The sequence below is a fragment of the Aspergillus karnatakaensis genome, assembly GCF_047715665.1.
Source record: "Aspergillus karnatakaensis strain CBS 102800 unplaced genomic scaffold BJY04scaffold_14, whole genome shotgun sequence".
In the NCBI taxonomy this organism is placed as follows: Eukaryota; Fungi; Ascomycota; class Eurotiomycetes; order Eurotiales; family Aspergillaceae; genus Aspergillus; species Aspergillus karnatakaensis.
The window spans coordinates 332060-348428 of NW_027395726.1; the positions used below are offsets into that span (position 1 = coordinate 332060).

The window sequence follows — 16369 nt, forward strand, 5'->3', positions numbered from 1 at the left end:
CAAGCCCGCCTTGCTGAACGTCACTTACAGTCAGTATACACGCTATACCTGATGAAGCTTAGCACTACGCTAGGCCTATGTGGGAAAGCCGCGGTCGGAAGATTGTAATACCGGAAATTTTTCGAGATGCGCTCCAGTTTGTTATCCCAGATTTCTCCAGGAAGCTGCGTTTGACCTCTGCAACAAAGCTGCACTGTTGCAGTATTGCTACCATTCCCACCCGCTATGGATCTGCAGCCACCATCAGTGCTGGCGCAATTGCCGCGCCCTCTCCACGCCTCCACCGGCAAAACTCACATTAGCGAAGTCTATAGCCTGGCGAGTTCGAAAAAGCGCAAGAGATATGAAGTTGCTGTCGCTGTTGACGGTGAGGCTGTCAACTTGTACAACGTCAGTATACCCTTTAGGATGTCTTGATTATAGACTAACTAGGCTCCTAGATTCAAACACCCAAACTCGTTACCTCATACGCCGTTCCTCCGCAGTCGTCCTTCACATGCCCGCCATGCTCTCTGCGCAGGAAGCTTCCGAACGGTTCAGGCGTGAAACGCCAGACATTCGCTGCGCTCAAGAAGGAGATCAAAGCCTTTACCGAAGAGAGCGCTGGAAGTGGAACCAGCGCGCCCGTCATTTCCTCTTCAACCTTTGCCGTGAACGACTCGACCAGTCCGACCGTTTTCGTTGGCATTGTCCCAGGCGCAGCAGATACAGATGAGGACCAAGACCCGTTCGATGTGCTGAGTGTGCACCGTGATGGCCGTGTTAGGCGACTATCTCCTGACCTTACAAACCAGCGATGGAGCATGCAGCACAGCGAATTCGCCCAAGGCAGCTCAGATCATGAGGTTCACGGGTGTTTCCTACTGGAGTTCGATGACGCTAAGAAATCGCTGTTTAAGCGACGACCGGATCTGGCATCTCTTGCACTTGGTGATTCTATGCTCTCCGGAGATGGCAATCCCTCGGTTCTGCTACTTGTCTCATACCCCACCCGCAGTGAGACTCTCAGTCTCAGTGAAGTCAGCGTACAATTGTTCTCTGTCCCCTCCCGCTCTGCTAGCCGGCGTCTCGACGAAAGTGAGAAAATGAGACACTTGCTGACCGTCAGCCTTCCAAAGACCGACGAGGTACTACTTGATCGGAAGAGTCTTCATTGGCAGTTTCACTCCGGCTCTGCTGGGCTGAACTTGTCCTTTAGCCAAGGGTTCATCAGCTTCGACCTCTCTCAATATACACCCTCGGCTACCTCAAGATTCATTCTCGATGGGGAGGATTTTTCCTCTGTTCTGCGTGTCTCGCCCCAGTCAGTGATCGGCGCCGGAAAGTCCATGATTGCTCTATACGATACCCAGTACAAGTCCATCCAGCGGAGCATCGTCACGGAAGACCTTCCATCAGCTGCTACAAACAAGGCTCGCACCATTTTTCTCAACTACTTTGCCAAGCTTGACCTTGTCATTGCGACCAAGGGCAACTCTTTGCTAGCCTTTGACCTCGGCTCCTCGCAAATCATGAGTATCGCAGGAAAAAGGTCTCGAGACGGGCTTTTAATTGACGCAATTGGACGTGGTATTGGATCGATGCCTCAGGAACGCGCCTCGAAAAAGCACCGCCCTGATGCAGCCGTTTTGGGTTTTGGTTTTGACAACACCGAGAAGTGGAACAAGACTTCGCAGGAGCTGCGCGAGTGCTCTAAGAACAAAGATGCCCGTGGATTTGACCAGGCCGTTCAAGCTTATTTCGGTGACCTCCCCTCGCCCGGACAATTCGTCCACCCAGAGCTGGTCCTCTTCTTGCTATCTCTCATCTTCTCAGTAAAGGGTGAAGCCACGCAGGATAAGCTCTCTGCTGCCTCCTCGACCAATGTTGCCGTTACATTGTGGCCAGTACGGACATGTGAGTGGCTTATAAGTTTAGGGTTTTTCTATCCTGGTAACATTGAGGCCGCCCTACGTCGCTCATACAAGCCCCGTATTCTCCCACCGCTGCCTATCGGCACCTTCGCCGAAGCTGTCAGGAATTCAGACCCGTCTCTCCAGCGTCTTATCGCCGTTCTACAGGGCCCAACTGCTTTTAGCGCTGATGCACTCGCCCACGCGCTGAAGATCTTCCTCACCATGGCTCGCTCCTGCACCATCCCCAATGAAGACGAAGAAGCGCCAAAAGCCCTAACAAACGGCGAAGAAGCCGCAGACAACACTGCCGTTTCCCTTTCCACTAGCAACGAACTCTCCAAAACCACCCCCGAATCAGACCAAACCTCCCCATCTACCCTCCCAACTGTCTTCACAGGTCTAAACACCACCCTCCTCAAACTCAACGCCCACCCCCACCCAACAATAACGACCTCCCTCCGCGCAACCCTCACCCGCACAGACCTCATCTCCACAATCCACCACCTCCGCCTCTCCCTCGCAACAGGCGGCCACACAACCCGCTTCACAGAAACCCCCCCGACACCCATAACACCCTACCTCATCTCTCCCCCACTCTCCCTCCCAACAATAGTCACCCTTCTAAACGCCGCCGTCGACGCAATCGGCCCCTCCGGCTGGGTCTCCTTCTCCCCTGGCGAATACAGCACGCTCTCAGACCCGGAAACCGCAAACCTCCGAGACACAGCCCTCATCGCCGAGATGAAATCCGAAGTCTCCGCCGCCCTCGCAGGCGTCGAAGAAGCAACCCTCCTCACCGGCATCCTGCGCGAATACCTCCGCTACGCGCAATCCGTCGACTCATCCTCCAAACCCGCCTCGCACAACACCCTCTCAGAAGAGAACCAAGTTCCATCCTCGACATCCGTCCGCGTTGAGAAACTCAACGGTGCGGACCTCCTGGTCTTTGGCGCCCAGGATGAAGACGGTGAGGGTGATGGCGATGCAAGCGGGAAGTTACTCCCATTGTCGCTTAAGGCGACGCAGGATGTCTCTAGGACTAAGGTGCTCAAGGCGACGGGTAAGGTTGTACAGAGGAGTAAGCGTGAGATGGGATATCTTCGGCGCAAGGCCGCGGGCAAATATACGTTTGAGCGGCTGCTTGTCTAGATTTTCTCTTGGTTGGACTGTTAGTGGTGGTGGTTGTGTATATTTAGTATGGAAGGTGTTGGTATAAAAGTCGAATGCATTGAATGGATGAACGGTGTTTATCATCCTTGGTCCCGTGTTATCTCATGGCCTTCTACTTTTCTGTCCTAGTGATAGCTTGCAGGTGTATTAGGCGTGTTGCTGTATTTAACGTATATATATTATACATTATATCTTCGTATCACCAGTACGAAGGCAGGATAGATCGGATTCAATGGCATTCAATCTCAAAGTCAATATGTACAAGTCAAGTCGAACCAGGTATATAAATACGAACATCTATGCATATGAACAGCAGATCGAACTAGTATGATGTGAATAGAGGCGTAGCATCAATCGTCGTGTCGTAACTTGTCTGGATCATCATGGCGCAAGACCGTTTCCCTTCTAGGTATGCCTTCGCATGCCATCCTTTTGTGTGAATACCTTTTAATGTATGCTCCGGTCCAGTCATCGACGGATACATAGTCCCATCATGGAGATAATTTTGCGACATAAGATCGAACCATATGAAGAAACATGAACATAAACACGGGCAGGTATCTTGCCGGTCATGCAAAGCGAAGAACAAAGTACTGGTTGAGAGACAGCTGAGAAAATAGCACGAAAACATGGACGATTTCGAAAGTAGAACCAATGCAAAGTCGTTGATCGTCACTGCCAGCGAAATCGAAGAAACCGTTGTGTCATGGCATGGGGCATATCGCGCAAATTTCAAATCACGTAACACCGTTGTATAACAGAAATATCCGGGAAATGGTACAAATCAATCAATCTCGTAAATATGACAGGTTGGAGTGGAATGGAGTGGATTGACAATGTCGAAGGAACCCCAGGGTTGGTGTATTTTGATTGCCATGCGTACTAGTGAGGAATATAAGTGGTTGTCGGGGTAGGTTGAGGGTGAGAATACGTCGTGGGCGCGGATATGCTGAAAATCGAGGGCGAATGGTAGGAACCAATTTAAAGGGCCGTTTGTGGTATCGGTCCTCGAGGTGTAATGCACAAGTGTAGGTGAAGGTTTACGAATGATGTGAACACGCCGCTAATCGCGATTAGAACTCGATCGCGTGGCTGATGCAGAATATCAGTGGGTTGGCCCCATGGCTGAATGCTCCGCGCGTTCCTTCAGCCGCATGGCCTGTGACTCTAGTGACCGAGCCATGAGCTTCATGACTGGAACTGGGTTAGTGCTGGGTAATGATGTTAACAAAGATAAACTCACTTGGCCAAACGGAAGCTCTATCAAGGAGGCTGGCTGTAGCAAGTAGAATCTGACAGCCGTAGCCTCCATCCGCACCGCTAGACAGCCGTTGCAAGACGTTCAAGCTAGCCGCCGTACCACCGTTCTGTACATCCTTTTGCATTTTGTGTTCAATGCTTGCGAGAATATCCCTGGTCTTTTCCAAAAGCTTGCAGTCTTCATCCTCCAGAATCATGGTTTCGGCTGCCTGTACGAGATCAATATTGTCACGGCCTAAGACACCGATATAAGGTCCAACACGTTCTTGAACAGTTGTGACCCATTCAGCTAGGACTTCGGCGCAGTCAAACGTGCACATTGCGCTTTGAAGGGGTAGTTCTCGGCAGGTGAAATCGGCGAAAGTGTTGCCTAGCTGGTCCGACATGGCGAATGAGTCTGCGGCATAGCATGCGGCCCTGCGTAGCAGCTTCTCGCGTTTTGTCTGTCCTGGTCGATAAACACCCAATAGGCTCTGCATTGGCTGGTCTTGTGTTGAAGTCTGTGATATCGCTAGTTCTCCCACACCTAAACTGGCAATTGAGTCACGCCGCATATCTAGCTGAATTGGATCTTCGGTGATGGAAGGATCCAGAACATCCGATGGAATACCGTCTATACCGCCCTCCATGTCCGTTCCCCGAGCAAGCTCATCCGCCATGGCGTTCCAATCCCGCTGCCAGAACGCCTCTTTGCATCGACCAAGGTCGACATAGAGACGAACGTAGGCGAGGTCTAGTAGCGGGATGCTGTCGGCGGAAAGCGGACCGGCTCCATACGGGTTGGGTCGTTCCAGGCTGTGAACTGGGTTGGTGGTCCATGCGGTCTGCCAGGCTCGGAGAGCAGGCTCAATATGGGCACGCATGGCATCTGTCTCACGTGTGGTCCATTGGCGGCCCATGTGGCGTTGACGAGTTTCCCAGATATAGTTATGCAGGGCATGAATCAAAACGAAGCAACCGAAAGTGCTTGGCCTGAGGTCCGTGTTCTTGGAGTCGTCGGAGAAGTTCACGCCAGGCCCCTGGGCCCGCCTGCCGGCAGTTAAAAGCGTGGTGAGTGCAGACGAGAAGGCAACCGATTTCTTTGAGGCAAGATGACCGCCTAGTTTCTTCCAGGCCTGCGGAGACTCTGCTGACCACAAATCTTCTTCACAGGGTAGGTCAACACGGATCTCGGAGTTTGTCAGAGCAGGTGCATGGTTGTATGCCGAGACTAGGAAGCATGAAGCAGTGAAGATGGCGTATAGCGTTCGCTTCCGTTCCTCAACAATTTTCCAGTCTAGCCAATCTTTCCTTTCTTTCGGCTGGCCAGGGGACGACTGGCTCCAACTGTCAACGTTTGAACCATTCTCATGCGTCTCACTCTTGCCTGCTGAGCCGGCGTTGAGGTAGTCCTGTGGAAGATCTTTGGCGTCGATATGATGGGTCAGCCCAGCTGCACGTGCAAGACTCACCAATGCTGCGCAGTGAGTGCTTGCAATGTCAGCGGAAGTCTTGTCGCCGCAGGTGTGGCCATAGATAACGTTGAGTAGCATGGCCTGCACAAGCCAGAGGGGAGTATTGTGAACGGAGTTATCCCGCAAATTAGGGGTTCGGGACACAGCCGTTGACATGTCTGCTTTGCGACGCTCCTCGAGATAGAGTTGAATCATCTTCTTGGAGGCTTCGAAAAGATCTTTCGATGCAGCGGTGTCGAATTCATACAATGAACCAATGGCTGCCATGGAGAGGATCAGGCAGCCCCCACCACCAGCAACGCCGGAGGAGCTGAGATTTAGATGGCCGCTGGGCGTCCGTAGGTTGCTTGTGTATTCAGGTGCTTGGAAGTTAAGACTAGGAACATGGAGAAAAGGAACGTGGGGATGGAAATAGGTGATGTACGCGGAAATAAAGCGCTGCATGTCTGGGGTGCTAGGCAGTTGGCTGCCGGGATTAAGGACGGAGGAAGAACGGGAGTAGAGATCGCGACATTGTATCATTCCGGTGGCTGGTTGAGAGTATTTACGATGATTGAAAGCAGTGGGCTGCGCCATACTGGCTAATAAAGCCCGTCGTGTGGAGTCTGTAAAGGTATCGGTCGAGGCTGGGACATGGTGAGATTGTAGGGCACTATTCGCGAAAGGTAGGTTGAGAGGATTAGGAGGTTCTCCGCTTGTTGCCATAGAGGATGAAAACATACTGCTCTGCGAATGTGCTCCCAGCACCGGCTGGCCCACCGAAGTCATGGATGGAGGGGTGGCATACGCCTCAGCGAATGGGTTTTGCGCCATCAACGACTTTGGAGAGACGGTTTCTGGTGGGATGCCTAAATCGTTAAAGCTTGAGGAATATTCGGCATAGTGGTTGGCGGACGTCACCGGAAGAGGTGGAAACTGAGTTCCCCAGCTCACAGAGGGCATTGAGAACTGGTTGGCACCGTCCATCAACGGCTCGCTGATTCCACTCTGGCTTCCCGTGCTCATGGCTGAAGGTGATGACTCGTCGATTGCAGACTCGTTATTCTTACCCATTGGTAGTGCTGGGTCGAATCTTTGCATCCAATCGAAGTGGTAGTCGTCCTCCATCATCGCATCGCTGGTTGTAGGCATGTGGTGGGTTCCATAAGGGGAAGGAGGCGCTTCACCTCCATACTGTTGAGGGGAACCCCCAAAGTGGAGCTGTGCGGGATTGATTGTGCTGCCATGGCCGATGAAGTCTGGGATATTGAACTCAAAACTGCCATAAACGGGAGCCGTTCGTAGGCCTCCGGTGAGATCCATCGGAAGCCCATTTGTCTCTAGTTTCGGCAGCCCGGCAACGGGAGGCTGATGGGTTGAAGAAAACCCCCGATAGTCGATTGAGGATCCCACCGAAGAGCTGAGGCTTGGATGGTAAGCATGGCTCGAGTGACCGGCTGTTGGTGCCGGAGTCGGGGTGGAAATCCCCAGTGCAGCTCCGTCGATGTGACTGATTGTGTTTGCTCGCGGGCGCATGTTGTTTGAGTTGCTGGCTATGGAGTTCTTACGGACACGATTCGGTGCGGCGCCGGCTCCCGCGGCCCCTGTGCTTTCCCTCCGTGCGTTTCTCGGCCTTGATGATGGGGTTGTCGTCATGTGTAGTTTCTGCTGGTGCCTAAGAAGCAAATCCCGTCGAGCGAAGCACCGGGCGCAATCCGGACACTCGAATGGCTTTTCCTTTGTGTGCGATCGTTCATGGCGCTTGAGATGTTCTAGTCGAGCGAATGACCGCCCGCAGGTGGTACAGCCGTGGGGTCTGGGTTTGTCTGTTTTGGGAGGAGGTATATTGGCTGGATTGGCAGTTGCGTCTTTCTTCGTCGAATCCTTTGAGACTGGAGACTGTTAGCACGACGGACTCGCGCGATATCCGCATGACACGTACCATTAATGTCCCCAGGAACCTCGGAAATGCTCGAGAGATCCTCCATCTTTGGGCTGGTGCCCAGGTGTTGGTCCACCATCGGGCCTATTAACATGCTATCTGGGTATATGAAGAGTAAGCGCGGCCCAGCTTATGTGCTGGTTCGAAAGAGGGCTAGATAGGCGGGGGATGCCGTTGTTTATATGCTACCGACTGGAGGTAGTTGTTCGCGGTTTGTAGAGCTCGAGGTGCAATGCAAAGGCGAATTCAAGGCAACATTGGTGTCTAAGTTGTTTACTGGTAGATATTAGCGGAGACCCCAAATAAACCAAGTGGAAGCGATCGGGACGGGAGCTCATCGTGGCGAGAAGTGAAGCTTGGGCAGTGGGTCAAGGCAGCGGGAGGCAGCTAGGGGGAATGCGGGCGACTGACAGTGATTGATGACAGTGATACAGTTTGTGCACAGTGTCCTGGGTATTTGAAACTGAAGAATATGTAGTGATTGATTGAGAAGGCCGATGATTACAGGGAGAAATAGTTGAGGTCGAGTGGGATGTGGCGAGGCGTTCCTGAAGTTCAACCTCGGACTGGCGTAGTCAGCAGGGGGTGGTCAACCTTCCGCGCTTCAGGACCCAGAGGATACTGATGGATACAACCAACATACCTTGTGGAAAGCGATCAAATAACAATCGAGAAGCTATATCCTGGTGCTCTGGAGTATCTGCGAACAGCTCTGAAAGAAGAGGCGAGGGATTAACCCAAGATGGGCGGAAATGCTGCCAATGGATAAGCCGGAGAGATGGCCGGAACAGGGCGCGTATCAATACGACTGGGGCGAATTGGAGTCAATTGATGATAAGCAGCGGAGCCGATGCGGCCGACACAAAGAATGCTGGCTGAAACAGAGGAACTAGGCGAGGAGAGATTCCTGAGAGAAAGAAGAAGGGAAGAGAAGAGAAGGGAAGAGAGAGAAAGTTCATCGAGGAATGAGGTTGAGGATGAGGATATGCTTGTTGTTACCTGCAGTGGAAGTTACCTGACTGACTAGTGTCAGCACTGCATTCCTTTCCTTTCCCTTTCTTCTTTCTCAGTCCATCAAGGAAAGTGAAAGGGAAAGTACTGAAATCAAAGGGCGATTTACCCCGGTGACTCTCGCGGGATAAACCAAGCAGCAGCAACCAATGGCTCAGTGGCAGTGGGCCAGTGGAGAGAGAGCACTGGCCAGGACTGGGTCAGAGCCAAGAGTTGGACCCACCTAGCAGTCACGGGGGAGCTGCACTTGGGTCTGTGCTACACTGTGGACCAATCGCAGCTGCCGCTTGAACTCAATCCAGTCCGACAGGATTTGGAAGTTTCCAAACGCCACGCACCGGAGTGCGCACCACCACCACGAGCCACGACGAGCACACCTGGCCCAGGTTATCTGGATCTGGATTCTGGGGAGCGATGTTTGAGAGAGAATATAAAACTGAAATGACCTGAGAAAGTACTCAAAGAAGCTGCATAGCCAACAACCACAGCTATAGAATATATACTTTCCTCAAGCGCAGAGCCATCCCGTTTCCGGCATCAGAATTGGGTGAAACTCCGAGGACAGTGCGCCAGGATTCAATTTCAATCGACGAGGCTGGTTCCTGACGGAGAAGCAGCAACTCAAGCGACGACGGGACCTGACGTAAATTAGACCAATATGGTGGATATTGCTTCGCGCCTTCCTTTTCCATGCGTTCCCAGCCCAACGGTTGCAATGACGGCGGCCTCCGTTCTCCATTTTCATCTCGCTTGTTGGCTGGCTGGCAAGACCGTCCCTGAGAAGTCCGAGAATCCGAGTCGATGGCCACGAGCCACTGTTGCTCGAGTGGCGGTTGGCGCCGCATGGTTTGGCTTTATGAAAGTTTAATTTGCGTGAAAATACTGAACAAGCAGGAAAAAGCAGAACAAAGTGTGGAGACAGTCTGGGGTGAGCTGCTTCGATTCCTTCGAATACGGGCCTTCCTTGTGGGGGATTTTCGTGGAGCCTTCCCTGCCTGTGCCAATCATCCATCTCGGTTACAGCTCACTCATCCAGGGTTTGTTATGTCTGCACATTAATTGTTCAAACATACCACCGGTCCACCGGATCGCTGTCTTCCGTTGCCAAAGCCTGTGCTCAGTACTCACTGCTCACTACAGTACTCAGCCTCTGAGCAGTCAGCAGTCAGCACTGGTGAACAGCTGTCAAAGCGACCGTGAATCGTCAGCCCCTGAGAGAATGCTGAGAGGAGTTACCCCAGACTCGATTAGATTAATCCGCAAAGGCTGGATCATCCGAGACCTGTTCCAAAAATATGTCCTCCCCCGCACAATCAAGCTCCAGCAAGAACCGCCCAAGGCCCTTTAACAGCGACAATCCCCGTTGTTGTTGCTGCCGCCGAAAGCCACATTATTATCCCAGCGGACGAGCTCAACGAGTCAACGAGTACCTCGTGTTGATCAGAGCAGCGGCCGCCCTGTAAATCTCCTGCACCATCCCACGCTATGACGTCGAATGGAGGTTAATTCTGCACATGCGTTGAAAGCTCATGGCTCCAGAATCCAGATCGGCGGATATCCTCGTGCAAATTCGGGCTTTGTTCCGATGATGAGGTAAATCATCCTAGCAGGGTGATCCATCATCCTGCTGGGTTACTCATCTTCGAACCCGGGGTATGCACTTGAAGGTGCAATATGAGCCAGCGGACTGACAGAGCTGAGACTCGAGAGTACCGAGTATAAAGTTGGTGATGCTAACTCTATTGTTTAGCCTAAATGAGTCAAGATCGAAACACTCCGCCTCCGCACTGTTTCCATCAGCTCACCAGCAAACCGCCGACTTATCAGACCTGTTTCGTTTCTTTGTCTCGGCTCTGCATGCATGCAAATCCCATCAGCACCAGTAAAGAACAACTCTGCCACTGCACTGACTCACAGCACGGACTCGGAAGCTCCTGGCGGGGAAACTCCGGCACTGGCTGCATGCACTGCGGAGTCTGCACTTGCAGCACTTTTTCTACTACTGCCATCATCCGTCGATCCCGCTGCAGATAGCAAAGCGGGCTTACTCCGTTGTATTCCACAACAATTCTCCGACCATGTCAGCCAACGGGACATGCAGTGAATGCCACCTCTTGAAGGCGCAGTGGAGGATGCAGCTTTAGCGCCGGGCGAGTCGCGAGGTGCAGGTATAGTCTGATACGACCAACTACTGATGCTGTGCAATCTATACGAGACCTTATCAATCTAGCGTGCTGGAGGACCAGGTCTAGAAACACGCCTATTTCTCTCCACGGTAGTGATCAGACTTGGGACTTTGTTGCATCTCTCGAAAGATTCACATTCCATACTGCGTCTCAAACACGGAATGTCAACGACTGCAGCAGAGACACCGTCACCGAGACTCCCAATCATCTCCTCCTTGATTGGTGTAATCGCGCAGGATTATCCTTGCCTCTTTCTGCACAGTGCATGATTAGCGCCTCGCATCTGAGTGACATGCATACGACCAGCCACTCACAGCGGCGATTGTAGGTGTCGCCGCAGCCCATGTGGGCACAACAGTCCATCCAGAAGAATGATAATCTCTTTGTCTCAGGGCCTGGCCAGCCAAGATTTGTAATCGGGCGCCTCGGCGACCTTAACCCCGAATAGAAGGAGACCTCTGTCCGGATAAAGACTGGCATGAAACATGTCACTGTCAGAGTGTGAGAGTGGAGCGAGAGCTTCAACGCGAGCTTGAAGCGCGATATGACGATTATCACAGCAAGTCGTGGTGGGTGGAGTCGCGGTGGACCAGAAGCACCGGTGATCCCGCGCACCGCCGCTAAGCGCTTGGTGCCTTAGGGACACGCCTAGTATACTACCACCTCTCCATCACGGCTATACATTTACGGAGTAACCCTTCAGTGGCGGGAACACTGCATTGTCTGATGATCTACAGTCCCTCATGCAGCGAAACTCCCTCCATGCATGGCATGATGCCATTGCTTCTGTACCACAGCTACCGCTTCTGATCCTCAACCGCAGTGCATAATCGGGACTTATCCGACCACTACATACTTATCTCATGCAGATCTGACTGCCGACATACATACCTATATCACTTATCTGATATAAGTGCGAGTCCTGAGGTACACACCTACACATATGCAGCTACTCCAGGGCTTTACTCCCGACATGAGGAGATACTATTTGATCTCATAACTCGAGGCAAGGAGCTTGCAAGGGCTGCATTGCTGCGCTATCTTTCATGCATCAGTGTCTCTCGATCTATCGAATGTAGCGCTGAAAACGATTGTCTTTCGCTCCGATGAGCGGCATAAACCGAGCAGCATTCGCATACCCCGCCATAAGCCTTCGAGGGCCATGCTTTCCGTTGTTCTGGCATAGGTTGAGTTTGACAGGTTAGGGTTATTGAGCTGGTTGGAGACTACGGGGAGAGAAACATATGAAATCACCACCTATCTAAATGGTAAATAGGAAATGGTACCTAGCCGACACCTAGCCGAACAGTCAACGCAGCCTAGGTAGGTGAACAAAGAGCCAATTCAAAACGTCGCAAGGTCAGCTGTTTGTAGTTTGGGCCTTTGTATAGCGTGCGATCGAGTTAGATTATTCTCGAGCAGAGTTAGCTTTGAAAGTCTTTTATGGACGCCTCAGGGAGCTGTGCTTCTTCTCAACGATCTGCTTAACTTCCTTGCTCCCTGCTGCTCCTGTCATGTATCTCATTAACATGGGACTTCGTGACATTGGAAGAGACACTCAGCCCTTTGAACGGACCATCAACCACACTCGTCAGGAAGAGACATCTCAGTATCTCAACAACCAAGAAGTCAAGCCAGGAGGACCTGATCCTATCTACTGGAGCAGCACCAAAAGCAACGTGCAAGGCTGTGCGAGGCTTGGCATTTCTACCTAGCGCCGCGCCGTCCCAACTACCTCGAGAGCTCAACCTCGAGTCAACGAAGTGACTCACTTGAGCAGGAATATACGTAATACAAACATACTCTCAAGAAATTGCCTATGCACCGAGCTCTTAGCCAAAAATCTGACTTGAACCGACCATGCATCTCCCAGTAGAGATCCTCCTCCTGATCCTCCGGGAGATGGTCGACCTCCTTCCCTTCAACGAGGTACTCCGTGCAAGGACAGTCAGCAGTAAAAACATTGCATTCTACATCATAAAGATGAACAAGTCTAGACAAGGTAAACAGCTAACCTGGTCCTCCAGAGCTCTTCGCCACGGAGATCCACAGCCTCGTGATTCCGCACCGCCGCCTCGAAACAGAGGTTTTCAGAGTCGGCAGCAGCGACCGTTACCACCTCATGAAGACCAGCCGCTGGCGCAGATGCCCGCGGGAACTCAAGATTAGGTATCTGCGCTGTAAACTCGACAGGCATGCGAGAGAGCCATGCTCGCTTTCGATCTGGGTGGAGGGGATGCTCGCGCTGGACCGAAATAAGCATCTCTGTGCTGGTGAGCGAGAAGAGCTGATTGGGAGGTTGATTGGTGAGATCTCGTATGGCTCGTTCAATCTTGGTTGGGTGCTCTGTCCTGAGCATGTGGGGGGGGCGGACGAAGGGGGATTCTCGGCCGGATTCCTGTTGGTACCGACCTACCTATGAGAGTCTGGACGAGACGTTTGAGATGTTGATGTTGAACGATGCAGTTAGGCGCGGGGATGCAATGGCGGTGGATAAGCTGCTTGACCTGGGTTATCGACCGGAAGTGAAGAACTCCAGGTTCAATGTGGAGCAGCCTATACGCCTCGCGACGCGGGAGGGGAACGTCGATGTCATCGAAGTGTTTATCAAACATGGGCTCCCCAGTAGGAGCCACATGTACTTGCAATTACTCACGACCGCGGCGGAGAATAGGCGGGTGGAGGCTCTGCAGGTGTGGATTCGCGCGACAAAGGGCGATCCGCGAGCGGAGCAGCACATTCAAAGCGCCGTGTGTTCTATGGCGAGCACAGACAAGACCGATATGATCGAGATTCTCCTGCAGTTCGGTCCTCGAAACCCAAGTGTGCTTCGATTCTTCGCCCTGCATTACGCTGTCGGTTCGAAACAGCTCGAGATGATGGAATGGCTGTTGAGCCGTGGGGGATTCGATCCGGAAATGACCACTGACTACCTGCCTCACGGCCTGCTCAAGCCATTGATACTGGATTATGGGGCCCGGGAGAAGAAGGTGCGTGCCATGGAAATACTTCTTGAGCATGGGATGGACCCGAACAAAGTCCATCGAGGACTGGAGGTGACCATGCTGCAATCGCGCTCACTTTGTCTGATGCCGGGATGGCGAAAGTCATGCTTGAGTACGGCGCGCAACCGAACGCAAAAGCACTGCCGCCGGGAGTGAGAGGCAAGAGGATTCGAATGATGAGGCTCGGAGCGAATGCACGCGATGGCTCGTTGATTCGACTGTTGCTGGAAAAAGGCGCGAATCCGATATATACGCACAAGCGCAAAAGGTATAGGATGCAGGTAGACCAGAAGTCGATACGGAATGTTCAATCGGCATTGAAACAGCTGGGGTTTGATGAGGGTGAGATGGATGCGATAGAAGTCGATTATCTGCGGGTCCAAGTTGGGTGAAGGAGCTACACTGGACGTAGATGATGGGGGAGCAAATGCGAATACCTAGTGTGACTTGCGTTCTAGATGACTGTATGATGCTATCATATTGGAATGGAATAAATATGATACAGAATACCACTACCACATCTTCTCCCACCACCGCCGAGCCCAGTGCATTTGCGCCAACTCGGCCCTGCGTCGCTCTTGAAAGCCACCATCCTCCCAGATCCGACACTCCGCATCAATCTCGGCTTTGCCGGAGATAAGATCTGCCTCGGCAGGCTTAACAAAAGACGTCTTGTGCCAGATCTTCCAGAAAGCAAACATGACAATGAAGAACCCAATGGCAAAATACGATGTTATAAATCCTTGCGTGCTCCAGGGAGCGAAAACAGTGAATCCGTTGAAGATGGTAACCGCAGAACCAATGATGAGAGCCAGAATGGCCCAGTAGGGCATCAATGGAGCCGCCCATGGGAGGTATGCCTTGCGGTCGATGCCTTGAGCTTTCAGGGCGCGGTACCAGAAGAGGAAGACCACCACCATGCAGGTGTATGTGAGGACAAGCCCGCAGGTCGTCAGGTCAATGAACCAGTAGAATACCGTGACGGAGGAGTTGTCGGCGACCATGAAGGTGATGCAAGTGATAACTGAGACGACCAGAACGCAGTAAATCGGGACGCCGGACTTTGTGCACTTGAGGAGGAACTTCGGGGCTTGGCCGTCTTTGGCGAGGGAGTACAGCGTACGACTGCTGCCGTACACGTATGCGTTGCCGCAAGACCAACCGGAAAGAAGGATGAGGACGTTGATTAGATCTGGCAGACCGGTGATGCCGAGGTTCTCGATACCAATGACCCAGGGCGACGCAGCGGAGCCTGCAGCGCCGTCGTCAATGGCACTGATCAGAGTGGGGTCGTGAGAGTCGCAGATAATGCTGACGGCGAGGGTTCCGAGAACATAGAAGCCAACGATGCGCCAGAAGATCATCTTCACCACGCGCGGGATGGTATACCGGGGGTTCTGAATCTCTCCAGCTGCAAGGGCAGGAAGATCCGGGCCAGCCAGCGAGAAACCAGCATAGATGATCACATTGACGAGACCGAGGAATCGACCGGTGTCACCGTCGGTATAGAATTCGTACATGACGCCGTCAGTCCAGTGGCGGAATCCATACCTGTCGTGCTTAGGGTTTCCGCCGAGCATGGTGATGAATGTGAGCAGGATGAGGCCGATGATGAGGAGGACTTTGGTGGATGCCATGATGAATTCGCTCTCGCCATACCACTCGACAGCAACGATGTTCAGTATGATGCAGACTACCATGGCCATTGCGATCCAGACCGCGGGGTTGACATCCGTTGTCCAGAATTGCATGATCGTTGCGACGGCGGAGTATTCGACACAGACTAACATGACGCCGGCGTAGAAATATACCCAGCCCCTGGCAGGTCAGTATAGATCGCAGATGGGGAGTGAGGAACTTACATTGCGAAAGCAAAGGCGGGATCGACATAGCGAGCAGCAAGCTCGAAGATGGAACCACGGATAGGCAAGTATGCGCACATCTCCCCGACACACAGATAACAAGGCCAGATGAAGGTGAGTCCATACAGTAGGTATCCAAGAACGACAGACAGCGGGCCAGAATCTCGCAAGTATGAACCGATTCCAACAAAAAGACCAGTTCCGATAGAGCCTCCAATGGCCATCAGCTGGACATGGCGAGAGGATAGCCCACGCTTGGTCTGGCCGTATGGGGACATGGAGCCCTCATCGGTATTGACCGGGTTGTCATCAATGGCAGGTTTTTTCTCCATGATGTGCAGTATGTGATATGATGATGACGATCAAAAGAAAGGTACACCGTCTTCTTATAACCCTACCACTGTCAAGGACGATGCTATGTACTCATTGAGAGCGATAAGGGAGGAACTCATATCAGGATGGACGACCAGGCTTACCCGAAAAGGGAGGAGAAGGCGATGACTAGCGGCGCCAAGTGATAACCTTGATAGCTTATCACCTTTAACAATAATTCGCCTCCAATAATTTCGTTAAAATTCAGAGCGCCGTTATCAGCCAGACTGCAC

The 16369-nt window shown here is 52.4% G+C and overlaps 4 protein-coding genes across 4 annotated transcripts; 2 read left to right on the forward strand and 2 right to left on the reverse strand.

Moving 5' to 3' along the window:
* Positions 1-175: 175 nt before the first annotated feature.
* BJY04DRAFT_226517 (uncharacterized protein) lies at positions 176-3234 on the forward strand. Its single transcript, XM_073718429.1, has 2 exons — positions 176-390; positions 441-3234. Exons 1-2 carry the CDS (start codon positions 226-228, stop codon positions 3042-3044), a joined length of 2769 nt encoding a protein of 922 aa, XP_073573303.1. The 5' UTR covers positions 176-225; the 3' UTR covers positions 3045-3234.
* Positions 3235-4170: 936 nt separating this feature from the next.
* On the reverse strand, positions 4171-7746 carry amdX (putative C2H2 transcription factor (AmdX); the record flags this gene model as incomplete). The annotated part of the gene is made up of 3 exons (XM_073715709.1): positions 4171-4259; positions 4309-7650; positions 7701-7746. The coding sequence occupies 3 exons, from the start codon at positions 7744-7746 to the stop codon at positions 4171-4173; spliced, it is 3477 nt and encodes a 1158-aa protein (XP_073573304.1).
* Positions 7747-12629: 4883 nt separating this feature from the next.
* Positions 12630-14337, forward strand: BJY04DRAFT_184763 (uncharacterized protein). Its single transcript, XM_073710669.1, has one exon. It carries the CDS (start codon positions 13216-13218, stop codon positions 14056-14058), a length of 843 nt encoding a protein of 280 aa, XP_073573305.1. The 5' UTR covers positions 12630-13215; the 3' UTR covers positions 14059-14337.
* Positions 14338-14366: 29 nt separating this feature from the next.
* On the reverse strand, positions 14367-16320 carry BJY04DRAFT_184764 (putative proline permease). The gene is made up of 2 exons (XM_073710670.1): positions 15765-16320; positions 14367-15720 (listed from the first exon to the last, which is right to left on the reverse strand). The coding sequence occupies exons 1-2, from the start codon at positions 16094-16096 to the stop codon at positions 14415-14417; spliced, it is 1638 nt and encodes a 545-aa protein (XP_073573306.1). The 5' UTR covers positions 16097-16320; the 3' UTR covers positions 14367-14414.
* Positions 16321-16369: the final 49 nt, after the last annotated feature.

What these genes read in the sequence shown, in the direction of transcription:
- BJY04DRAFT_226517 (XM_073718429.1), top strand. Translation starts at nt 226, where the DNA reads ATGGATCTGCAGCCACCATCAGTGCTGGCGCAATTGCCGCGCCCTCTC. An exon ending in AGGCTGTCAACTTGTACAAC is followed by an intron (nt 391 to 440) that starts GTCAGTATACCC and finishes CTAGGCTCCTAG; the next exon opens with ATTCAAACACCCAAACTCGT.
- BJY04DRAFT_184764 (XM_073710670.1), bottom strand. Translation starts at nt 16,096, where the DNA reads ATGGAGAAAAAACCTGCCATTGATGACAACCCGGTCAATACCGATGAG. An exon ending in CCCGCCTTTGCTTTCGCAAT is followed by an intron (nt 15,721 to 15,764) that starts GTAAGTTCCTCA and finishes CTGACCTGCCAG; the next exon opens with GGGCTGGGTATATTTCTACG.
- BJY04DRAFT_184763 (XM_073710669.1), top strand. Translation starts at nt 13,216, where the DNA reads ATGGCTCGTTCAATCTTGGTTGGGTGCTCTGTCCTGAGCATGTGGGGG.